This window comes from Rousettus aegyptiacus, unplaced genomic scaffold, assembly GCF_014176215.1.
Source record: "Rousettus aegyptiacus isolate mRouAeg1 unplaced genomic scaffold, mRouAeg1.p scaffold_m13_p_16, whole genome shotgun sequence".
Classification (NCBI taxonomy): Eukaryota; Metazoa; Chordata; class Mammalia; order Chiroptera; family Pteropodidae; genus Rousettus; species Rousettus aegyptiacus.
The window spans coordinates 1,342,906-1,367,881 of NW_023416291.1; the positions used below are offsets into that span (position 1 = coordinate 1,342,906).

General features: G+C 46.5%; 2 protein-coding genes across 7 annotated transcripts in view; one reads left to right on the forward strand and one right to left on the reverse strand.

Moving 5' to 3' along the window:
• The first annotated feature begins 22 nt into the window (after window positions 1-22).
• Window positions 23-16,145, forward strand: METTL14 (methyltransferase like 14). Of its 3 annotated transcripts, none has more exons than XM_016144832.2 (11): window positions 23-231; window positions 2,854-2,942; window positions 3,582-3,669; window positions 4,617-4,697; window positions 5,052-5,139; window positions 5,950-6,040; window positions 7,223-7,364; window positions 9,577-9,669; window positions 11,497-11,613; window positions 13,212-13,422; window positions 14,889-16,143. In XM_016144832.2, exons 1-11 carry the CDS (start codon window positions 166-168, stop codon window positions 15,191-15,193), a joined length of 1,371 nt encoding a protein of 456 aa, XP_016000318.1. In that variant the 5' UTR covers window positions 23-165; the 3' UTR covers window positions 15,194-16,143. The 3 variants fall into 3 exon arrangements, with proteins under 3 accessions (XP_016000318.1, XP_036089327.1, XP_036089326.1); XM_036233434.1 differs by lacking the exon at window positions 14,889-16,143 and adding an exon at window positions 14,694-14,782; XM_036233433.1 differs by lacking the exon at window positions 23-231 and adding an exon at window positions 254-2,303 and having other exon boundaries at window positions 14,889-16,145.
• A 1,988-nt stretch (window positions 16,146-18,133) lies between these two features.
• Window positions 18,134-24,976, reverse strand: part of SEC24D (SEC24 homolog D, COPII coat complex component) — a 50,855-nt gene continuing 44,012 nt past the window's right edge. Inside the window, exons 21-24 of one of the 4 annotated variants that reach the window (XM_036233429.1) lie at window positions 23,691-23,882; window positions 21,622-21,711; window positions 19,509-19,628; window positions 18,134-18,710 (exon numbers count right to left, since the gene is read on the reverse strand). In XM_036233429.1, coding sequence (XP_036089322.1) covers window positions 19,545-19,628; window positions 21,622-21,711; window positions 23,691-23,882 — 366 coding nt within the window. In that variant the 3' untranslated portion in view covers window positions 18,134-18,710; window positions 19,509-19,544. Of the gene's footprint in view, window positions 18,711-19,040; window positions 19,629-20,279; window positions 21,071-21,621; window positions 21,712-23,690; window positions 23,883-24,976 lie in introns of those variants that run through there. The other 3 variants (XM_036233428.1, XM_016144829.2, XM_016144831.2) reach the window with 3 other exon arrangements.

Here is a 24,976-nt window from a genome sequence, read left to right on the forward strand (position 1 = left end):
CCGGGTTGGCGAGCCAATTCAGGACGCGCCGGAAATGCCTGCTGAGGAAAAGATCAAAGTTACCCGCCGCCTCAAGGTCCAGCCCGATCTCGTGTTTCGCAGACTCGGAAGCTAAATCCCGCTAATTGCCAAGTTTTCGGGGTAGCGGAAAGCGGGGTCTGGGACATGGACAGCCGCTTGCAGGAGATTCGGGAGCGGCAGAAGCTACGGAGACAGCTCCTTGCGCAGCAGGTCGGCGGCCCCGCGAAGGCTCGCGAGTGCGCGTGCGCGGCCGCGCTTCCCCTCCCTCTGCTCCCTGTCCGCTGGCTGCCCCTCATCCTCATCCCTGCGGCTGCCTACCTGTCCTGTTCCCAACTCCCGCGCTGCCCCTGATGTTTTCCATTTCGTGTCGCGGTCGTGGTGGTGCTGAAGCGGACGCCACGACTGCTTTTCGACCTTTGTGGGATGCAGGCCAGTGCCCAGTGATGGGGACGGAGCCCTTTGGTCCTTACAGGTCACGCATGGAAAAGTGACTGGTTACCCCCTGAATGTCTCTTGGCTATTTCAGTAGTCTGTGGCTTGCCTTGCCTCGTAGTTAGCACCTCATTCTTAAGATTATGGCTTCATCGTAAAGTAGGTTTGCATGTCATACATGTCAAGTGCTATCTGCGTCTTTCAGATAATGAAAATAAAGCTCAAAGGATTAAGATTTCATGCTCAAGTCCACAAAACTGATGAGTTTCCAGGCTGCAGTTTAGGCCTTTCCAGTACATCTAAGTTTCACCAGGTCTTCTAGTTGGATAGGAACCGGGCCACCTGAGTCACGACGTCCCACATCCTCAGTGACAGGCTTGCAGTTTGCCACCGATTTCACCCTCTCTCACTACTTTGTATGAATATGACAGACAGAACGTGATGTGTGTAATATACACTTCATGTTTTTAAAAAAATTGTCTTTCCAATTTTTGTCTATCCTTTACGGCACAGCTCAGCTTGGACTTAGTGATGAAACTCTGCTGATCTCCATGGCTTAGGCTCCTCCTCTGAGCTTCCATTGGCCTTACTTACACATACGGTTTGAGTGTGTAAAGTCATCGAATCCCTGTTGACTTAATTCTGTACCCTAACTTTATTTCTTGTCCAAAGCTTTGAAGAAACATTTGTTGATTGGTAAATAGAGTAGAGCACAGCACAGTGTGTAGCATTAGCTTGGTTTGCTTTTTCCCGCTAGATGAAACCCTAGATGCAGTGTGTAGGCCCACACCACAGTGGCGGCAGTTGATACTGCCACCAGCAATTTGCACCTGCTTGTTATTTCACCTGTAGCTTTCTTTCAAAAAAAACCACATGTGCTGTCAAACAATACCACATTGTCATAATTATGCAAGTAATGTGTTTAGTACTACCGTTAATGAAATATCTGTTATTAATCTGGTCATTCTATAATTTAAAAAGAAAAAAAGGTTGGAGCATGAGAAGACAATTTCATATGTAAGCAGAATTTCAATTTAAAGCATTTCTCTTGTAATGCATTGTTTTTTAACTTCGGGTCTAGTAGGAAATCTCATTGGTTCATTCACGTATTTATTGAGCATGTACTATAAGTCATATTATACTAGCTGCTGACGTACTGATGTCAGCAGAGTTTCCCTTTGGATTTTACATTTCAGTGAGGTCGGAGTAAACGAAAGTAAACTTATAAGATAATTGGAGTATACAAATAATTGGAAGTTGCGATAGAGACTACAGAACAGTTAAATAGGGAGTAAACAACTAAAATGTGAACTCATAAGGTTATATTAAGTGCCGTGATCCAAATGAGGAAAAGAAAAAGGAGAATCATGGTAGGAGGCTACTGATTCTATGTACAGTGTTCATGAAAGAACCGTCTTTGAGGAAATAACTCATGAAAAGAGGACTCAGTCGTGAGGAGGTTAGAAAGCATTCCAGCTTCCTTCCATTGACAGTAGATGTGTCTCTGGCTAAAGAGAATAGGGGTCTGGAATGTCTTATGCAAGAGTTAAAATTTCAGGAACAGTAGATATTTTGGAAGACATTTATATCATTGGAAGAAACTTAGGGAGTCATGACTTGGGTAGACCAAAAGATCAAGATTAAGATCAAGGCAGGCAACTGGCAGTCTGATGTTTTAGTATGCCTTCTCCCTTGCTTGAGTAAGTGTTTAATGCAGATTTCCTCCTGCTCTTCTTGTGCTTCCCAACATTAGGTGGCTCCCCGTGGCCTTGAAATTGCATTCTGCTCTTAGTCTGGCTTTTAAAGTGCTCCATGAACTGATGCGACTCTACTCAGCCTTGTCTCAAGCAGTAATGTGTTTACATTTGTTGTATTGCAAGATCTCCCCAGCTGCCAACCAGAATTTGCATTACTGTTTTAAGGAATGAGTAAAGTTCAATATTGTGCCTATAATTATATAAAGACTTGGCTTGAATAAAACTTAATAGCTTTTTAGTAGAGCATGAGATAAAGTATAACGTGTGGGTTGATGGATGCAACGTGTTTAACATAGTGCCAACTCCACTGGAAACACTGTGTCAGCTGCTTTTTTTGGCTATTACCAACTACTACTAAATCATGTTTTATTATTTACTTTAAAAGATTGGCAAAGCTAAGTGTCTTAATTTCAGATGTAACTAAATAATTAAATGCATTTTAGCTGTCAAAAATCATTCTTAGTTACCATGGTTTTGCTCCAAGGTATTTCCAGTTTGTCCTACAAGCTAATTGATCCATTTGTCTGCTGAGGTAGTTACAGCTTTTATGTTTGTTTTTTCTTAATAGTTGGTATATTAAATATGGCTCTAAATGGCTAGAAAGGCTAATGCCTTGCAATCTAATTTTTGACTCTCTTCTCAGCTGGGAGCCGAAAGTGCCGACAGCATTGGTGCTGTGCTAAACAGCAAAGATGAGCAGAGAGAGATCGCCGAGGCAAGAGAAACTTGCAGGTCAGTAGTTGGGCAGTTTTTAGTAGCATGTTAATATTGTGACAGGATCATTGTTTTAATAAATCATCTCAGATGTGAAGTGTGTTGTTACGGAAAGCATCAAAATGAAGATTTCTGAAACACCAGTTTTTATTGTTCATGAATTATGAAATACTTCTTATATAAAGGAAATTTGCAGAGTAGTTAGGAAATGGAATGTTAGACTAAGAATAAGCTTATATACCATAAACGAATAATTATATTTAAAAAGTTCTATAAAAGAAAATAGACTACCCTAAAGGTGGTAATCATTTGCTAGTTCACAAAGCATTTCAGAATTTTTCACTATTCTAGTTATCGATTTGAGCATTGGTTTTGCTCAAGAAATTAAAGTGATATGTAATATAGTAGTTTCGTTTTGCCATACATCCCTTATAACAACTTATTTTCTCATGTGGTTGCTTTCCTATAAAAATCAAGTACAGAAGTATCAATCAGGCTGTGTGACTTTTTAGTTGATTTATAAATTGGATGGCTAGATACTGTTTAATCAGGAAAATTTGCCTCAAACTTTTTATTATCTATTGTTTAATGTTATTAATGGGTGCATTTATCCATCTTGTGTATATTTGCGTGTGATGCTTCAGTTTTAATTTTCAGGGCTTCCTATGACACCTCTGCTCCAAATGCAAAACGTAAATGTCAGGATGAAGGAGAGACAGATGAAGACAAAGTGGAAGAATACAAGGCAAGTGGAGAACAGGGCAGCTCTGTGGGCAAGAAAAATAAATCCTTGCAGTAGTAGATTCTTATCCAGGAAAACAGTTGACAGAGAGCTGAGTGTTAAAGTGTCTAAAATTGTCACGTGTATAATTTAATATATGAAGGTATAATAGAGCATACATATAATCAGTTAATAAGTTCTTAAATCAGTTTCCTTATTTTAACATAAGACTTGCGTGGATCAAAGTAGGTGAAGTATATAAAGCACTTAGCATAATGCCTGGTAAGCACTAGGCAGTAATATTAAATCGAAGTAAGGAGGTAAGTGTATCAGAAACTTTGGGTAACTGGATGAGATTTCGAAAAGCTGTCTTTTGTTTCATGTTACTCACTGGTAACAATATAGGGCAGTACAGCTAAAATATTTTGAAAACTTGTGGGCTTGACAGCAGTTTTTAGAACCATTTCTAAAAGGAGCCCAAGAAAAAACCCAACCTCCAAACTTATATTTGCAATATTTAGTTGAAAGTATTATCAAAAACCTATCTCCATTTTTTAAAGTTCTTATGCAACTCTATTTAACAGGGAAGCAAAAGCATAGTTTCAGTAAATCTCTAGGGAGTTCAGCGATACTAGAAATAAAATTGGTTCTTACGTGGTCATATCTTTTGACTCAAGCTAAATTCTAATATAGTATTATATTTGAGATTAAATAATTCTAGAGAGTTTCGTCAAAACAAAACATTGTTATAGACAATTATTTATTGTTGACGAAAATGAAAATAAAATTTGTTTTATTATAAAAATAATCAGCTAGTTAGATCTAATGATGAGAAAGCAAAGTCTTTAATGGTAATTCGAAGTTTTTATCCACTAGAGAAATAAAATATTTATGTCGAGCCTTAATCAGGATATCATAACATGTAAACTGTCCCTCCTGTTCATAAAATGTCTACTTGATCTTTTTCCAAGGATGAACTAGAGCTGCAACAGGAGGAAGAGAATTTGCCATATGAAGAAGAGATTTATAAAGATTCTAGTACTTTTCTTAAGGTAAATAATTTTCAAATGTTGTAACTTCACATTTCACCTCTGTTCCAGAAAAGATTTTAAATACCTATTTGTTTTCCAGATTTGTTTTAGTACTTAAGGAATCATTGTTATAAATAAAGATGTAAAGTTGTTTATAAAATGGTCTTCTGACCCTTGGCCATTGAGGATGAGCTAGTGCTATGTTAATGTCTGTAGCTACTGAAGAGTAATACTATCAGTCGCAGTGTTCTCAAATATTATTAACTTTTTAATCTATCAATCAACTTATATTTTCTGTGTCTTATAAAAAACAAAGAACAGAATTAATATATCAGAGTGCATGCTATTAATTTTTAAAATTTGATTTTTCTTTAGGGAACGCAGAGTTTAAATCCCCATAATGATTACTGCCAGCATTTTGTAGACACTGGACACAGACCTCAGAATTTCATCAGGGATGTAGGTGTGTCTGATTTGTTGGGAATATGCTGTCGCTAACTGCCGATCACATGCATGTAATGTATATATCTTGTGGATGGGTCATTTCTAACTTAATTATTTTTCCTGACTCGGCTTCCCCTTTCTGTTCCCAGTACCACTTCTTCCATCAGGGCTCATTGATGTTGTAGCATTTACCAATACTTCACTTCTGTTTTGTTGCCAAATAATCCGTTGTGTGTATGTACCACACTTTGTTTATCCATTCATTTCCGTCATCTCCACTTTATGGCTGTTACAAAAACACTGTTTGCAAATTCATGTAAAGTTTTTGTGTAGATGTTTGTTTTCATTTGCCGTGGAATTGCTGAGTCATTATAATGCTATGTCTAACTTTTTGAGGAATTGCCCAACAGTTTTTCAAAGCACCTATACTATTTTTATATTCCTGCCAGGACTGTATGAGGATTTGTTTCTTCACATCCTGGACTCTTGTTATTGTCTGTCTTTTTGCTTGCAGCCATCATAGTGGATATGAAGTGGTATCTCATTGTGGTTATGATTTGCATTTCCATAGTTACTAATGATAATGAGCATCTTTTCATGTGCTTATTGGCCATTTAACTTTTCTGGAGAAATGTGCAAACCCTTTGGACATTATTTTTTAATTAATTAGTTTTGATTTTTTATCATTGCACTGTAAGAGTTCTCTATATATTCTGAGTACAAGTGATGCGTGTGTATTATTTTGTTTTCCGGAGAAGGCTCATAACCTTTGAATTCTCTGATATTAACTTCAGTTGTATCGAAATTCAGAATTTGCCTTTTTTCTCAGGCTTGGCTGACAGATTTGAAGAGTATCCGAAGCTGAGGGAGCTCATCAGGCTGAAGGATGAGCTGATAGCAAAATCCAACACTCCTCCTATGTAAGCATTTTAAATTACTTCTCTTCTCAGCGCAGGCTTAAAATATATTTTTTTCTTGCAGCCTTTCCGTTTAAAAATAATCCAACACCTATGTAAGGTCAGCACAACTTATACATTTCTTCTTTATAGTAAAACATTCATTTGGCACGCCAGTGGTGAGAATACAATAGGTTTTCATTAACTTGTTTTTAGTTTTTCCAATAGTTTGCTAAAGCATCTTTAATTTTTTTCTTAGGAAATCATTCATGTTTATTGTATTCTTAAGTTTACTTAAGATGATTTTAAATGACTTTTCTCAAAAGGTAATTTATCGAAGAAAGTTTAGAAAACCCAGATGAAGGAAAATAAAATGAAAATCATAACTCAGCATGCAGGGCTACTATTCTTGACAGTGTTGGAATATGGCAATTCCTTTAACCTTTGCTAAACGGGATGATGTTTTCTTCAGAAATGTGTAGAAAGTCTTTGAAATCGAAGAATCTATTTAGCTTACTTTGAGCATTTTGCACATTTAACAGTTTGCTGAAATGTGTCTTCTTAGTGATTCAGTGAGCCACAAGAGAAGTCCGAGTACGTGGGGAAATGCCAGCACATGCTTAGTCATCCTATTTAAAACACTCTCACATTCAAAGTAATTCATATTCAAAACAACTCTTTTTGGACATAACCTTTTTCAACTCTTTGGATATGACCTTTCAGTAAAGGCTGGTGGTAATTTATACTATGGTGACCAGAAAGGCTATTAATATAAACAAAATTCAGAAACTTTATAAACTGTTTTTTAGAGGGAGGAATTTAAAATTTACAGAGAAATAGTTTTTCTAACCTAACTAAACAATTGAGAAAAAAAGTCATGTGACATTCTTTAGAAAATTTAGGTGATAATGGAAAGGGATTCAGAGTCTTAGATTTGAATGTGGATTTGTAATGTAAAAACCGAGAAGTTTATGTTCTGGAGGTACGTGGGGAACTCTGATTTTACTTCAGTGGGATTATGTCCATCCACATCTGACAGAAGGACATTAGCAGATGCTCAGCCTGTACTGATGATGTCCCTCCTTGAAGAGGCATTCAGTGATTAGCTGGTGACTGCTTTGTAAAGAATGTTCAGAAATATTTAAATTTCTTTCTTTACCATCGGTAAGGTATTTGAAAATCTCTTTTTATGCTTCACTCAAACAGGTATTTACAAGCAGATATAGAAGCCTTTGACATCAGAGAACTGACCCCCAAATTCGATGTGATTCTTCTGGAACCCCCGCTGGAGGAGTATTACAGAGAGACCGGCATCACCGCCAACGAGAAGTGCTGGACGTGGGATGACGTACGAGGACACCGTCTTTGTTGTGATGGATTATTTATGTTTCAAATGAGTATACATTTATTTGATCAGAAAGAAAAATAATAAATATCAGCCCTACATTTTTTAGGACCATAAATATTGATTTGCAATATATACTGTAGCTGAAGGCCAAAGGTACATAAATAAATGTCATGGTATCTTTTTGAGGCAAAAGTTGTGCATTTGGTAAATAAATAGTCTTAGAAGATGCACAGTTGTAGTCAGAGTCCTTGGACATGCAGAATGATTGATGGCTCATCCTGCATTTGGTTAGTTTTAGTAAACATCAGAGTATAAACATATATATGTAAGACATAGTTTTTACTCTTTAAGACACTGACAGTGTAATGGATAAAAAGGATACAATTTCAGTATAACGTAACCGATAGTTATATTTTTCTAGATAAAATAAAGCAGAGATAACAGATGTTACTTAAGCACCGCCCTGTGCCAGCCGCATGCTGGAGCACGCGGTGAATGGCGCGGACAGCGGCCCAGTCAGGTACTCGCGGTGTTGTTCTGTCGGTTCAGTGACAGAGGCCTCTCCAGGGTGACCTGAGCAAAACCACCCACGCGAGGAAGGTGGGGCACGCGAACAAAGAGGGGGCGACACGCGCAGTCTGAGTAGGAAAGTTGGGATTGGCCAGACGAAGAAAGGGGCGGGACAGGGACTTCAGGCGGAGGAAGTCGGCATGTCTCGCACACACACGCACGTGCCTGCATAGGTCTGCGCGTGTGCAGCCACGGATCGGTGAGGACGCACACCGGAGAAGAGCGCTAAGCCAGCCGTCCTCGAGACCGCGTTCTGGGCGCTGAGCGTTGGCATTTTAGACGAGCGCTTATATTCCTACCAGCCTAACCTTACGTCTCGGGAGTGCTGTATACTGTACACTCAGTTATTCATATTTCTATGAAAATAAATGAGCTTTCAAGACTTAAAAAGTCAGAAGTATTCACGAAAATGCATAGGTTTTACATATTGTAATTTATTTCCATTATGACTGTCAAGTAATATGTTTTTTATCTAGATAAGTTCGAGATGATATGGTTATAACTTAAATGGATCTGTTTTTCAGGTAGAAGTTATTTTCTTAATAATAACTTTAGCCATGGTCTCTGAAACTTAACTTTCACAGAGAGCTGAAAGGAAAAACCTACCATATAAAATAGTTGCTTCTACAGTCATTTTTACATAATACAGTAGTCCCAAAATTTAGAGATTTAATTATTGAAGAACTTTTTTTTTAATGTGACACTCAATACAAGCATGGCAAACAAAAGTATAGATGATAATTTTTTGGTATTTCAAAGTAGTCATAATAAAATGTGTATATTGATTTATTTTTATCTAGAACTGTTCTTCTGTAGATACTGGAAACCAAGTTCTCCCCAAATATTTATTGTTCTAGTTCATTTTAATTTAGCCCCTAACTTTGGGGTAATTTAACCTGTTTTCATTTCAGTTTATTTTTGTGTACATGGTAAAGGGTTGTTCTCAAGCTACTTATTATAAAAAGCTACATCTATCTGTGTATGATGCATATATATGTTTGTGTTGTCTTAGTGTAGAGTAAGGAAATGTAGAACAAGAATTTTTAAGGATAAAATTCATGTTCCTTTGTTTACTAATGAAAATGAGTACATTTAAAGAATACATCTTTAAAAAAATGAAATCTTAGATTCGCGGCAACATGGGTGGACCTAGAGGGTATTATGCTAAGTGAAATGTCAGACAGAGAAAGACAAATACCATATAATCTCACTTATATGTGGAATCTAAGGAACAAAATAAATGAACAAACAAAATGAAAACAGACTTATAGATGCAACGAACAGGTGATTGGCAGATGGGAGGGGGATAGGGACTGGGCGAAACCGAAGGGATTGAGAAGTACAGAGTAGCTACAGAGTGGTCCCCAGGATGTGAAGTACAGCACAGGGAGTGTAGTCAGTACTATCGCAATGACCGTGGTGCCGGCTGGGCACTGGATGTCTCAGGGCGATCATGAGTTATATGCATGTTGAACAGCTATGCTGTGCACCTGAAACGAAGATAAACTAGTGTCGACCGTAATTGAAAAAATAAAAAAGTCCATCTACTGAAAGTCGCGATGAATCTCAATGATTATTCTTTTGGATTTAGGACTAGTGGGAAACAAAATACTTTATGCTATATTGTTTTGGTTTCTTATAGATTATGAAGTTGGAAATTGATGAGATTGCAGCTCCTCGATCATTTATTTTTCTCTGGTGTGGTTCCGGGGAGGGATTGGACCTTGGAAGAGTGGTAAGACAGGCTTTTTTAAAGTAGATTTTAAATTCGTAAGAAAAAAATATAATACATTGACACAGGAACTTTGAAGATTAATGTTTTGTCTTTTGTTTCTTGAGTAGTAAGTACTTAAACCTTGTATTTAATTGTATTTCAGAACTTTTTGACTGGCATGTTTCAGATTTATAAATGGAAACAAAGCAGCATGCTTTTTAATCCAGGAAGAGCGGGAGCACTGTGGCCAGTGTTGGGGAGTCTCTGTTGGCCGGTTCTGCTGTCCAACAGGGAAACTGGGTGAAGAGATGTTACTGGTGTGGGCTTCAGTTCCCTCACTTGCCATTGGATGGTATTTTGCGTTTTTAAGACATGTTGTTATTACAAAAAGCAACCTCATTTAATCCCGGTAATTTTAGGAGGAGTCCATTTGACAGGCGAAAAATTTAAGTAGGGTTCTATTGGGATACATTTGTGCTCAAATCCTGAAATTGCATAATTACCTCGTGTTCTTTGTAGAAGTAGCAAGTTTGAGACTGTTGGATGACATTCTTTCCTTCACTTACTAACTCCAGGGTAAACCGACTGTGCGGATTATACCAGCTGAGTGTCTGTTTTTGCTGGCGCTTCCCCAAGGTGCTGTGGGCAAACTAAAAATAGAAGCACACTGTGTGGTTTTACAGGCATATCAGTATTTACCTTTTTTAGCTTTAATGTCTACCTCTAGGCTTTCCTCCCACCCTCAGAATTAGGTCGAAAATGATTAGGAGGTTGTATCTTATTTGTTTATGCAGCACTTTAGCTTATTGGTGAAAGCAGATTCGGGGCAAAAATGATTATTAAAATAACGCAGCATGAGAAATCCTCGTGAGCTTTTGGTATTGATTAGGGCATGAAGGACTTGGGCCCTTGCGATGTTTGAGGAGCATCCAGTGCAAAACAAACCTGTGGCAACGGGGACAGAGACCGATCTTGATTTTTGAGATTTTTATAATAAAAATCCAGGTTTCTTTTGGAGGTGGAGCTCCCTTTTCACGGTGACAGCATTCCCGAAGAGTGCCGGTTCCCTGCTGCACTGCGTCGTGTGTCCTGACCCCGGTGCCCGCAGTCCTGCACTGCACCATTTCCCCACCGCCCCCCACTTCGTTCTTGGGTCACCTGGGAGTAAGGACTGGGTCTTACTCGTGCTTTATTACCAGCAGCCAGACAGCACCTCCGTGTGGGCCCTTGAACAGCCACTCCGAGCAGTGTGGTCACTGGTATTTGTCATACGGTCACACATAACGGAGCCTAGGACACTCAAGATTTAGATCTGATTTCTAGAGTGTATAAAGATGACAGTGAACCTCCACCCAGTAAAGAGATACATGTAATAATTTTAGATCTTCGAATTTTTTGCAGTTGAGTATATGTAAAACACGTTTTATAAGACTCGTTTGAAAGGAAGTTATCGATTAGACCATTTTCAACAGTTTTTAGCTTTCTCAGTGGATAGAAAATTGAGGTTGTGGAAATCACTTATATTTTGAATTATTTTTTGATTAACAAGGAGCCGAATGTCAATGACATCTCACTTTTTTAGTGATGACATGGAAAGTGGCTTTAGAGAATTGGAGTGCGATATAATCCTTCCTGCGTCGTGATATTTAATTATATATAGATTGTTATACCTAAAAGGTACATATGTATCTGTATGATGGCCGTGTATTTAGACACTGATATTTCTTTTTTTCTATTTCTGCGACACCTGAAATTTAGTGTCTCAGACCTTGAAGTTTTTAAATTCTGGCCGATTATTTTAAGTATTACTTCTTTTAGCTAAGGATTCTTTTTTATAATTCTTTCTAGTGTTTACGCAAGTGGGGTTACAGAAGATGTGAAGATATTTGTTGGATTAAAACCAATAAGAACAATCCTGGGAAGACTAAGACTTTAGACCCAAAGGCTGTCTTCCAGAGAACAAAGGTATTGCCTGTACTGCTCTGTTACCATTTTCATTATTTTTTCTCAAGCTTTTTCAAATAACTGTATAGTATTTATTTAGTTTTGTTGGAAAGGTTCTTTTCTGAGACTTGTACGAATGGCATTGGGCACTGTAGTAACACAAGGTAATTTTTTTGATTGAAGTATAGTTGACTTAAGTATTACATTAGTTTCGGGTATCCAATCTGGTGATTTGATATTTGTACACATCACAGGTGATAAGTCTGGTTACCTTCTGTCACCGTACGAAGTCGCTGTGGTATCACTGACTATATCCTGTGCTGTTTGCTACGTTCCGTGACTGCAGCTGAAGCCCGTCCCTCTTCATCCTTTCTCCTGTCCGCCCATCCTCCTCCACCCCTCCAGCAATCGCCAGCTTGCTCTCCGTGTCCACGAGTCTGTTCGTTCTGTCTGTTCATTTGTTTTGTTTTTTAGATTCTCTATGTAAGTGAAATTATATGTTCGTCATTCTGTCTAATTTCACTTAGCATAATAACCTCCAGGTCCATCCATGTTATCACAAATGGCAAGATTCCATTGCTTTTATGACTGAATAATATTCCACATACACATTTTTATTTATTCATCTGTCAGTAGTGTCTGTCTATAGGTTAGACACTAGGTTGTTCCAGGTCTTGCCTATTGTAAATAATGCTGCAGTGAACATCGGGATGGATGAGTCCTTTTGAATTAGAGTTTTAAAATATTGTATTCACTGGTAGACCAACCTCCACCACGCTGTGGAAGGTAGCATATCTTCCTGTGTGTCCTGAGCCGCCGTGCGTCTAAGTCAGGTTTGGGTTCTTGGTAGCTCCGGTCCACAGATTTCTCCCTCCTCTGGGCGGCCAGACTCGTAGCTGGCCACCACAGAGGATTAGTGCTCCCCTCCTGCCTCTTCTTTTTCCTATGCAAGGACCCCGAGAGCCCACACAGGAGTCCCCAAGAACCCTGCCTGCCCTGCCAGTACCCGGCCTGAGCAAGCTGTCCTCTAGCCAGGCATCTCAGGGAGAGGGTCTTTCTTATTGGGTCTTTTTCGGGCTGGAAAATTCTTCGGAAGGAGCCCAAGCCATCCTTACCACTGCTGGTTCATGGAGCCATGAGAGATTACATTTTACTGACTGCACACGCCTGCCATCCAGATTCAATAGAGGTCGGAAAGAAATGGTGCGATTGTCACCTTATTTGTATTTGGTATGCTTAAGGTCCCCTCCATGTGAAAAGGCGTACACCTTGTGGATCGTTTGATCTTGGATGGTGCAGGGTCCAGCATGATGTCATTTTAAGGTTCCAAGGTCAAGTGCCATGTTTCCATAGCTTGAAAACAAGTTCTGTCAGGCGTTGCAGAGGCAAAGACTCCTTGGTCACCCACTCATTTCTGAAACGTGATGGCCAAGTTCAGCGCCCTCAAGTCTAGCTTCCCCGGCACCTTCCCCCATCCAGAAGTCCAGGTTTTCCTGTTGTGTTGCCCCAAAAAGTAAGAGAATCGAGGATTGTTGTGGAGTTGGGGACACCAGCAGTGCCGACCGTTGGGAAGATGACCCCGGTGACGAGGCTGACCGGTCTGCTCTCCCGGTCCTCAGGAACACTGCCTCATGGGGATCAAAGGGACCGTGAAGCGCAGCACGGACGGCGACTTCATTCACGCCAACGTGGACATCGACTTGATCATCACGGAGGAGCCCGAAATCGGCAACATCGAGAAGCCGGTGGAGATCTTCCACATCATCGAGCACTTCTGTCTGGGGCGAAGACGCCTCCATCTCTTTGGAAGGGACAGCACCATTCGACCAGGTAGGACCACGGGGGACGAGGGAACCGTACGGCTCCTTGGGGTGCAGGGGCCAGGAGCACGCCCAGCGCTGTGCGAACTAGCTCTCCGAGGGTTTGGCCCTCCTGTGCACGCCGAGGCCCAGCCTGCACCTGCTGCTCCTGTCTCTGCGCTCCTCCACGGCCCCCCTCTCACCCCTGACAGACCCCCCCCTGCCCCAGCCCCACGGCAGATTCCCCCCTAGCCCCCTGCAGACCCTCAGTACATGTGGACATCTGCACTTTCTGAAAAGCACAGCCTTCTCAATCCAAAAGAAGTCAGAGAAAAAGGCTCACACACCAGGCAGTACCAAGGTGAAGCGAACAGTAAGATGTTAACTATTTGACACTAACGATTTTTTAAAAACCATGAGCAAAGTGTTATACAAAATCGGCTGCTGCATTTTGGAATGTGTCGTGAAACATTTAGCATTTTATAGCATTTCGTGATAGAGCTAAGATTCTGAAAAATAACCTTGAGACTGCTGGGGCAGAACCATTGTGAACCTCGCCCTTCTAATCCCTGGAGGTCGACTGAGCTGCCCCTGGGTATCCTGTGTCCCTTGTGGCACGCCACAGGTGTATTTCCACTGTCCCCTCCAGCTGTCAGTTATGAGTCGCCACACGAGGGACCCCGATGCATGTGCCCCCGTTGGGCATTCACAGCTGGCTGTCGTTCCCCCGTTCCAGCGTAGTCAGAAATCGTCCACAAGCACTGGAGCTGGCGGGAATGCCCCTCAGCCTGTGGAAGCGCGTGGCTGGCCATTCGGAGAGGAGTTGTTTTCGTTTGATGAGATGTGTGTTTCGGTGGGCGTTGAGGGCGGGGTCTTCGGCAGGTTCACAGGATGGACAAGAAACCAGGCACCGAGGGGGAGGTGACTGTGGCAGCGGCCACTGTAGGGGTCACTGTGTGGCCCAAAGGGCTGTCATGAGATGTGATTGGAAAGTTGGTTCAGGCCTCAGAGACCTTAGGTTCCATGCTGCGGACCTGGGCTTTGTGGAAGGCGCTGGAAGGTCGCGCGGAGAAGCGGCGTGTTGCCAGCCCCGCTTCAGGCTTCCCGCTTTCAGGAGGAGAGGTCGGGAGGGCGTCACAGGGTGTCGCGTGTGCCGTGGGGAGGGCGGGCGAGCAGGAGCGACGGCTGTGGCGGCCGTGGCCGAGCCTCTGGGACAGCAGGCGGCCTGGCGTGGCTGGGACAGTACCAGCCACCCGGCTCCGGGATTTTAATCAGGGGCCCCCGGCGCCCTTTCCACCGCAGGAAGCGTGCGTGGAATTAAATTTTCACTGAGCCCTGACTCAGTGTAGGTTTTATTTCCTAAGTGCTGGTCTCAGAGTGACACGTGGAGATGACGAGGAAGGTGAGTGCAGACGCTGTAACGTGGGGAGCCGCAGGGTGCGCACGGGCGGGCGGCGGGGACGGCAGGCGAAGGCCCCCTCTCCTCCCCCGCTCCAGGCTGGCTCACGGTGGGGCCGACGCTGACGAACAGCAACTACAACGCAGAGACGTACGCGTCCTACTTCAGCGCCCCCAACTCCTACCTGACCGGGTGCACGGAGGAAATCGAGAGGCTCCGGCCCAAGTCGCCGCCTCCCAAGTCGAAGTCGGACCGGGGCGGCGGCGCTCCCCGGGGCGGGGGCCGCGGGGGGACGTCCACCGGCCGCGGGCGGGAGCGGAACCGGTCCAACTTCCGCGGGGAGAGAGGCGGCTTCCGTGGGGGCCGCGGCGGCGCACACAGGGGTGGCTTTCCCCCCCGGTAGCTTGTCACGCCGCTGCGTCTCGGGAGACCGTCGGGCCCGGTGGCAGCCGCTGAGCCAAGGCGTCCCCCGTGGCGACCGTCTCGGCCGGCGTCCCGTGGGGTTGCCACGCACAGTTCGTTTTCTCCAGGATAAGTGTGTCACCCTCCTTTCTGTCACGTGCACGTAACCAAACGATGGGGCAGCACAGATGCCTTCGCCTCCGAGGCAGGATTCGTGCCGAGCTGCTCACCGGGCTTCGCTTCTCAGAAGCCGTGGCGGTGGACGGCGGGGACGCACGGTCTGAGGGGCCACCCCGGGCCCGCAGCGGGTGGCACGGGCCCTGCCGCCGCCCGCCTGACAGAACGGAGCTGGGACAGACGGACCGCTCCTGGTGGGCTTCCGACGCCTTCTTGCTGAGACGATGGAGAGACAATTCTCTTTTTAAAAACCTTAAATAAACTCGGACATAATTCAACTGCAGAAGAAATCGAGACATTGACTAGAACCTGCTCGGGGAGGTGGTGCTCCGGGGGCAGGCGGGAGGGGGTCCTGGCAGGCGGAGTCCGAGCGTGGGCTCAGCGGTGACTTAATCCTGCTGCCGAGCAGCAGACGCGACAGGCGCACGTGCTGGGACCCTGGCGTGGGCCTGAAGCCGCGCTGACTCGGTGCAGTTCCCGGCCGCCTGGCTTCGGCCTCTGGGGATTGCGTCCTTGGCGCAGAATGACATCTTTAAACGTGGAGGAAACGTCGTGTGAGACCAACTGCCAAAGCCCTCGACTGACGCCGCCTTGGAAAGCGGCCTGCGGGCGCCTCTGACCGCAACCCCGTGGGCGTCTCCAAGGCCTCGTCCTGCAGATCGGTTAAGATTTTATGCTGTCATTTCTCTTTCTATACTGTAACTCATGTTTTAAAGATGAATTTGATAAATGAAATGCTGTTATTGTTCTTGATAAATATATTTTTTTATATTGTGTCTGATTTTCTAACGAGACCTGGAACTTCTGAAATTCAGGAGCCTGTTTTCTGGAAGTGCAGTTGCCGTGGTTACCGCAGGAAAAAGGGCAGAGCCGTGATGGTCGTCAGCGGCCACCCTGCTTTTCACGGGCCTGTGCTTTACCTCCAAGGGGTTAGGCACTGCCCACCGGGGCCTCGGTGTGAAGTACAGGCCGGATCGTGGGGACCCTCGGGAGCTTCGGGGACTTAACTTGCTCGGCCCGTCGTGCTCTCTAGTACAGTGTTCCGCTAACGCCTTTCTTGATCTAGGTATGTCATGGTTGGTTAGAGGTTTTACTGAAGTAATCGTGTATTTTCAGCTTTAGTTCATTATAAGTTATCTGTAGATAGAACTGATCTGTCAGAGTTGACCTGGGAATGGAGGAGAGGCTGCCAGATGCCTGCCGTGTGTCCTCAGACGGACCAGGGGAGGCGACTGTGTCCTGGACTCGGGACTCCGGTCTGGCCCACGCCCTGGGCCCAGCTAAGGGAAGGCCACAGCTGGTGCTCACCTGGCCTTGCCGCCCGGGAGATCTGTATCACGATGTCACCCACAGCTAGGAGTGGCTCGACAGGGCACGAGGCAAAGGGAGACACAGCCCACCACGCTCGTCGTGGAGCCAGTGCGAGCAGGTGGCTGGAAAGCCGTGCAAGGCCGAGATCCACCCGTGACGTGACGTGGCACTATCACGAGAGAGTGGAGGTGGCTCGCTCGTCAGCTGCCTTCCCGCAGGGAGGGCCGCGCTGTCCTGTACAGTAGGACCACTGAGGGGGCCTCCAGGGGGGACTCACTGCTCTGACCTCTTAGGACCTCTTAGTGCTAATAAACAGTGAAATCAGGGAAGGTAGGTTTTTCCAAAAAACATTCCTAAATAATTGAGAATCTAGAGGTCAACAATGTGAACTACGTGCGGGAACCAAGCAGACGCTGTCGGTGACGCGAGCCCCGCGTGCGCTTGGTGGTGGAGTGACTGACTGTCTTTCGTGGACACTGCGGCCTGTTGGACGTGGGCCTGTCTACTTTTCACTCATTCACTTCCTCCCACTTACCTCGTCTGTGCCGTGCGCCCGCTCGGATGGGTTTTCTCAGCTCCTCTAATAAAAGCGGGTCAGCTCAGAGCACCTTAATAAGCAGCCCCGGACTTGACCTCAGGGCCACGAGACCCGAGGCAGGTGGCTGATGCCCTGGGCCAGCCCGGTGGACGCCACTGCGGAGCGCCAGCTGACTGTCGCCACAGAGGGAAGACGGGAAATGTGACGTCTCCCTACTTTTGCCTTCCATGAAACAAATTTCTTAAAACCAATTTGCTAAATACTGTGTGCATATTTTAAATTCTGGCCTCTAACTACCGTGTGACCAAATTTACTAAAAGGGGGGAAGTCGTTACCCAGTTGGGACAGGAAGTCGTCCCCCTGAACACACGTTACAGGGCAGGTGGACTCGAGGACGCGGAAGCCGGCGGCGTGGGCCAATGCGGCCCACACAGATGCGACCGCGGGCCCGTCCCCGGTGTGGTGGGAGCACACGCAGAGGCCTCGCCTGTCCCGCTGGAAGAGGAGCCACACTTCTGCCCTTTCAGTGAGTGTGTGTTCGTCTTTAAAGCGAAGGATAGAAAGGCAAATGGAATTTCGTTCAGAGGGATCTAGTCTCGTAGTTGACGCTGGTTAAATTGCCAAGGCAACTGCTTGAGTGTCTTAGGGGATCGCTGTCATTTTATAGGTCTGTGCTTTTCAAGACGACTTCTGGATAGGTGGTACACACATTAATCGTGAGTAAAGGAGAGGTTTTTAGTAAAAGAATATTGCCCATAATTCCGATAAGCTGCACAGGTGGATGGATGATTTGGCCTTGTCCAAAATGCTAGCCTTACATGCATGGTAAATAGGAGCTCACGATTATAGCTTCCTGTTCTACTGTTATATCTTATTTAATAAGATTTTTATTTTTAATAAGGTTTTTTAAAAATATAGGTATGATTAAGAATATTTATGAAAATAATTCCAAAGCAAAATTTAAGAAACTCTAAGTACAAATGTAAGCTTGTCACCACCCGACTCCCTGAATTTCAGATCCCACCGCCTCCCTGAGATGACGCCAACAGGGCACTGGGCCGGGATGGCCTCCGAGGCTGACCCCGGAGGCTGCCGTTGCAGCCGACACCTGCCTGCGTGTGCTCAGAGGGCGGCGGCCTGCTTCCTCAGCCTCTCAATGCAGTGCGTGAGCACAGCGTCACCTGGAAACATCCCCTCGCTCCCCGCGCTTGCTTCGTAATGGGGAGTAATTCCCGGAGGGTGCTTAATGCCCGTCTCGTCCCCCTTCCCTTCTACTGATGCTTCTTGCCACGCAAGAGGGCTGTTCCGGTAGCATGGATTTTTTTCTCTCAAGCGAGAGAGCTTTGTCTTAGAGGCTGAGGAGGCGAAGTAACACTCACTAACTTGCCACTCTCTCACCAGTGGGCTCACAGAGCAAGTTCCTCTGGTCTGCCGTGACGGCATCTGCTTCCTCAGGATGCGTTTTAAAATACTCTCTGCCAGATGCACCCTACTGAAGTAAGGAAAATGATTTAAGCACACTTGTTTCACCTTGTTGATCATTGCTTCAGTAAAAGTGAGACCGCGAGCCTCCGGCGAGGACCACGGGCTTGAGGCAGAGACACTGCCAGCGTGAGCGGGGACAGGACGGCCGAGGATGGGCATAGCGTGGCCCCAGGCCTCTGAGGACATGGCAGCCTCCCTGGGAACTAGCCGAGCGGTGCACCTAGGAGAGCGTGAGCCACTGGACTTCAGGAGACTCGGGGGCTGGACCCTGGTCACCAGCAGGAAGCGAAGGGAGGAGAGCTCCCTGCCAGGCCGCGGGTGGAGGCTCAGACCTGACTTTTTTTTTTTTTTTTTTTGCATGCTAGAGTTTACCGCTGCAAAGTCATAATCTATGTGCTAAGTCCCATTTCCCCTAATTCACAGACATAATAGCTTTTTCGCCAAATAGACATGTAAGGTTCCGAAGACAGTGATTGTGTGACATTAACTGAACCACATGGGATTCCCTGCCACTGTTTTCAAATGTAGATAACGTGTGTTTAAAGAAAAAGTTTCTCATGGACCCAAGGGATACCTCAATTTGAAAAACTACAATTGAAAAGTACTAACTTAATAGTCTTATTTTATAAAAGTATTAAAATTGAAAATTCTTATTGCAAAGTTTTATATTTATAACTCATAGTAATTTTTTAAAATAGTGTCAAAATAAAACACGCTATCAGTTCTTGCCCAACTCATGAACTCGGCAGTCAGTGTCATTCTGAGGAGAGTAAGTGGACAGCAGCCGCGGCCGTCCCAAACTGACCTTGCTCCGCGTGATTTAGAACTGGACCTTCGTGGATTAAGTTCGGTGGACAATGACTCTGAAAATCGTGTCTGTGAGGATGTGCTCCAGGGATCGCAAGAGTTGGCCTGGGCCGGAGACCTGATAGGGAACGCAGTGACCTTTGAACCGTCTGAAAACTGCAGTGACCTTTGAACCGTCTGAAAACTGCCCCCAGGTAGAGGGGAACCCCACCCGGGCCCCAGAGGGCACGCTCAGCAAAGCGGTCTGTCTCTCCTGACCAACACCCGGCCCACGGCCACGCGGGCTGCCTCAGCAGAGGCCAGCGGCACCCGCTGCCGACGCCGGCCGCGGAGTTCTGCTGCTGCTCTCAACTAAGTCTTTTTTTTTTCTTTTTATCCAGTATCACATCTCATGTTTTCAGTGATTAGAATTTACACGGTCAGCTCTCCCCAGAGAACTGCCTCCTCTGGGAGACCACTGACCAGCCTGTCCGGAAGGCTTCGCACACCGCAGTGAACAGCGCCTCCTCGTGGAGAAGCTCCATTTCAGGTTATCTTCCCACGTTCAAACACATGATCTAAATTGTGAACTTCCCTCTTGTTTTATTGAGAGAAACACGTTTCCGCCGTGCTGAGTGTTAAGCAGGTGGGCACACCACCCTGGTCACCCCGTCTCCCGCCCCTGCGGAGACCTCCAGCAGCGGAGGCGGTGCCACTGAGCGACCTCCGTGGGGGTGCACCGTGAGGACGTCACCTCACGGTACCTGAAACACGAATCCTCCCCGCCAAGTGAGAGCATACGAAGGGGTTTATTGATACTGGTTAAGAGCCATTATATACAGGTAGAAACCTTCATTATTGTACAGAGAACCATTTGAGAGTATTGATAGACAATTTTATAGACAACTGGAAAATAGTTTAACATACACAACATAGAATTATGAAAAAAAGGTAGAACGCACATGGTTCTACCAATAGATTCCAAGGTTATTAAAAGTCTGCTATGCAAACCTCAAGTGGAAAAATGTGTTCAGTGGGGTTACGTGGTTTAAAAAAATTAGGTATAATGTAAAAATTAAGTTTTTTTTCCCCTCACTGCAAATAGGAGATGAGCCAAGACAACCTTTTCCCCAAATCTATACATTTTGAAAAATAATTTAAATGTCTGGCACAAAGAAGGAAAATTGAGAATGTTTACGGTTTTGTAAACTGAGCCTTCCGTGAAATGCAAAAGTGTATCAGTCTTAACAGTTAAAAATTGTACAACAGAAACAGACTGTTCCCTTTGGGGTACAGCTGTCCCTTCGCTGGCTTCGCACCTGAGCACCAAGCTGTGGAAAGCCACTCTGAAAATGAGCGCGGAATCAAAGCTAGCCTGCGTCCTCCGGAGGATCGGCCGCCAAGGAGCGGGCGTCCTGAGCCGCGCCGCACGCACAGCGCCTAGTTCAGCAGCTGGCAGATCTCCTTGTGCACGCAGCAGAGGAAGTCCACGTACGACGGTCCCCCCTGGGGGCCCTTGTCCTCCACCAGGAGCTGCCGGAACGCCGCCTCTGCCGGCTCCCGCTGCTTCACGACCACCAGCTGCAGAGAAACGGCAGCGTTTCCTAAATGCATTGTCGTACAGACTGTCCACTGGGTGTGAGGCCTTGGAGGGCGTGAGAAGCGCCTGTTCTCCAGAGTGGATGGTGGCACCGACCCCCGACCACCAAACCCCGACGTTTGAGTCTAAGAGTCCACCATGAAACGGAGGCAGAGGGCTGTGGGAAAGGCTGCACCACGCAGCGGGCTGTCGCTGCGCCTTAAGGACAGGGCAGGGTTCCTCAAGGGCGTGGGCTGGGGTCAGAGAGCAGTCCACGTGCCCTGTGCCAAAGACAGTGTCGGCTGCCAAAGCACGAAGAGGGGCTTCACGACTACTGAGCTCACGCTCACTAAAATGCCCGTGGCTAGCCGTGGTGACAGCTGCCTTCTTCTGCAGGTTTGTGTTTGACGAGCAGGTAGACACACTTAGAGGTTAGTGTGTTTTCCATCAAAGATCATGTTATAAAAATACAGGGCATGCATTTAAAAAGTCTGTAATGAAATTTAAAAAATAAAACACTCGAAGAAAGGAAAAAATAAAATCTTGTTCTTACCTTCATTGAATATGGCCTCTTTTGCTGGATAATACTCATTATCGTTCTGAGTGTTTGAGAATATGGGTTTCCTACCTCAGGCAGTAACGTCTAAAATTAAGAAAGTAAAAATTTAAATTTTAGTATAATTTACAAGATTTAGATAGAAGTAGCAATGAAGTTATTAGAACGTTGTAACGTTAAAAAAAATCCTAAACCATACATTTGACTATTGACTTAGTTCATTTACCTAAACATTGAAATTGTGGGAAAAAACATGCTAAAAACGATTCGTTTTTATCGGCATACATTTCCCCCAGTGAACTGTCTTGGAATGTGGCAGGCGCACATCTCTGAAACGACACCCGGCAGGTGTGTTACGCAGAGGCTGTCCTTGGACCATCCGCCGTGATTTCAGCCCCCTGCAGGAAGGGCGTTTCAAGTCTGACCGTCCTTCCTGCCGCGGTCAGCTGCAAGACCCAGAGACGTCAGCGGGTCTGGAAAACGCCACCCAAGTACCACCGTTCCAACGTCAGACCCAGCAAACGCTGGCTTCGCCAGGGGCATGTGGCCTCTGAGAGGCCCTGAAATCTGGTTAGCTGTCCACAAAAGAAGCGGATCCAGCTGCAGGTGGCCCCCAGGGGAAGTGAAAGGTCTGGCCTTAGAGTCTGTCCAGTAAGAGGATAAAATGCTAACGCTTCCTTCTCAGCCCAAAGCCACCAAATACATCGTTTGTGAGTTAGCCACCGAACAGGCGAGTTACAACATTTTACCACAAAGTCACAAGTCTCAGGAAAAGATCACGGCCCATATTTTTCACAGGAGTTGTAAAAAAAGCAGAAATTCATCATTTATATTTACATTCCTTCTCCTATTTGTATTCTCTGGCATTGAGGTAGATCTTTTTATTCAACAAATAAAATGAGTGTGCTTCGTCGATACGTCTCAAATTGCCAGGCTCATCTAAAGAGAAAGTGCCATTTGCATCTAGCATTTCCTTCACCAGCGCTGTGAGATTACAGGAGGCCTCCTTAAATCTTGTACGAGCGTTCTTCAGGCTCATAGTTCTTTACCTTTTGAATTTCAAGTTTGTTTGCTATTTTTCAAAATTCCATTTCTAATTATTCCTTAATTTCAACCACACGCAGACATCTTACTATTTCTAGCCCTTAGTTTTCACCTTAAAACTAGTCCTAAATGGGACATGGACAACTTTAAGTCCTTTAAAATACAGCTTGGACACTCATAACGGATTTGCAGCTCTCTGCACCAACCACGTGCCTGTCTGGCCGGGAACTTGAATCCTGCCTTCCTCCTGCGTGCCATGCAGCTGCCTCCCTGCCAGGAACCCGGGAAGCTCTAGCCAGAGCATCAGTGAAGCCTCGGGCACAGCTGCTGAGTTCTACGTGAGATGTAGAGGGAACCCACCGCCAGGGGGAGCAGGACGGCGGCCTGCACAGCCCCGCGCTCACCCACCTTGTCTGCACGCGAGGTGCAAGATGAATGCTGGGTTTTCCGAACAAACTTTAAAAGTAAAGTCATTCGTATTCATTCTGCCTGTGTAATGACTGTGGCAAAGGATATGTGACCTGGTTTCGTGGGGCTGTCATCCTGCAGTTCGTGAATCTGACCGCCCGTAGCTGAGTACACGCAAGAGGTTCCTGCCTGCTTTTAAATACGCTCCTCAGCGCCAGGGACGAGCCCAAAGCCCGAGGATGTTTCAGGTCCCTCGGCGGCCACTCCCTGCCTGAGCCAACTTGTCCCCGAGCCTCTGCCGATTCACCTGTCGCAGGTGACGACAACACCGTCTCCCTGACTTTTTACAGGGATTAGGTGGAATGGTGTGAAGCACTTGGAGCATAGTGCTTGACACGGGAAATGGTCCAGAAACGCTGGCAGTCTCAGAGTCACGTGTCTGGGTTGTCTGTATCCTTTCCACACAGCACACCAGCAACGGTTATTCATCAAAACATGACACTCTCATGCAGAACTATGCCTTACTGTTTTTCTTCTTCATAACATATAAATGCACGTGAACAAAAAGCATGTAAGAATTTGTCTTTTACCACAAAAATGGAAAAGCCACTGACCAGGTCTGTGTTGACGTGTGCCAACGACGGCACGTTGAATATCCCTTGGATGAGTTCCGGGGGGCTGCTGGCCCCCAGCCACAGGAACACGTGCAGGCCGTTCGCCAGCAGGAACATTCCATCCTCCGTAAGGCGCGACTCGGAGCAGCGAATGGCGGCGGGCACCGCTGTGCTCGTGACGTCCAGCGTGTGCTGGGCAGGGGACAGCGAGAGCGTCAGGAGGCCCGTGCCCGCGCCCCTGCTCTCGTCCCCTCCCCCGCCCCCGGTGCGACTCACTGGGCCGGGCATGTGCCAGGCCGTTCCAGCGTTTGCACAACCATCCCCCCCTTGAACAGCTAACGGAGTTGTAGCGGGAAGAAGGGACGACGACTAAGTGAAACATGTAGCACGTGAGATGGGTGTTCAGCGCATTAAAGAAAATCCCCAGGAAAGTGGGATAGGGCGTGGCAGGGCGTCCGCCTGAGGGTGGAGACCAGGAAGCCTTGATGAGGAGGCACCTTCTGAGTAATGCCCCGGGGAGCGGAGCGGAGCCATGAGGAGGTGGTGGGCAGCCTGCGCAAAGGCCCTGGGGCAGGAGCCTGGCCGGATGTCCCAGGACCAGCAAGGAGGCCAGCGGGGCTGGAGTGGAGGGAGAAAGGGGAGGGCACAGAAGCTGGGGGCGGGCAGAGTGGGGGGGGGGAGGCAGGGAGTGCGGCCACGCGGGCCAGGGCGGTGGGGATGCGGCTTCCACTGGAGGTAACTCCCGGGGGGCCTGAGCTGAGACTAACTGCAACAGGAGCAGCCTGAGGCGAGGCAGAGGTGCGAGCCGCATGGGGGGAGGCGCTGGGCTCACGGCTGCAGGGCACAGCCGGGGGCGTGGGGTGGCTTGGGGCACTCCTGGAAGGAGCGTGGACGTGTCTGCAGACAGAGGCGAGAAGGTGAGCGGTCACGGGGGCCGCAGGGCTAGAAGGAGTGACGGATGGCGGGGCAGGGGCCGCAGGAGCAGCAGGCTGGGGGGCCGGGCCTGCACGAAGACGCCCGTCCGCAGCCCGCTGAGGCGCTCGGGAGGCTGTGGGTACAGACGCCTGTGGAGCTGGGGGCACTGGAGGGGCGGGAGCAGGGACTCGGGACTCGGCGGTATCTCCGCAGTGCTGAGAGCCCCCGGTGCTGACAGACGAGAAGCCACCCAGCAGCGGGGCCAGGGACCCGAAGGGGGCACGAGAAGCCAGCACCGGGCACTCAGGCGAGGAGGCTCCCGGAGGGAGAACGCCAGAGCCGCAGCCGAAGGGCCAGGGAGAAGGGCCCGC

What these genes read in the sequence shown, in the direction of transcription:
- METTL14 (XM_016144832.2), top strand. Translation starts at nt 166, where the DNA reads ATGGACAGCCGCTTGCAGGAGATTCGGGAGCGGCAGAAGCTACGGAGA. An exon ending in GACAGCTCCTTGCGCAGCAG is followed by an intron (nt 232 to 2,853) that starts GTCGGCGGCCCC and finishes CTCTCTTCTCAG; the next exon opens with CTGGGAGCCGAAAGTGCCGA. An exon ending in CTGTCTTCCAGAGAACAAAG is followed by an intron (nt 11,614 to 13,211) that starts GTATTGCCTGTA and finishes CCCGGTCCTCAG; the next exon opens with GAACACTGCCTCATGGGGAT.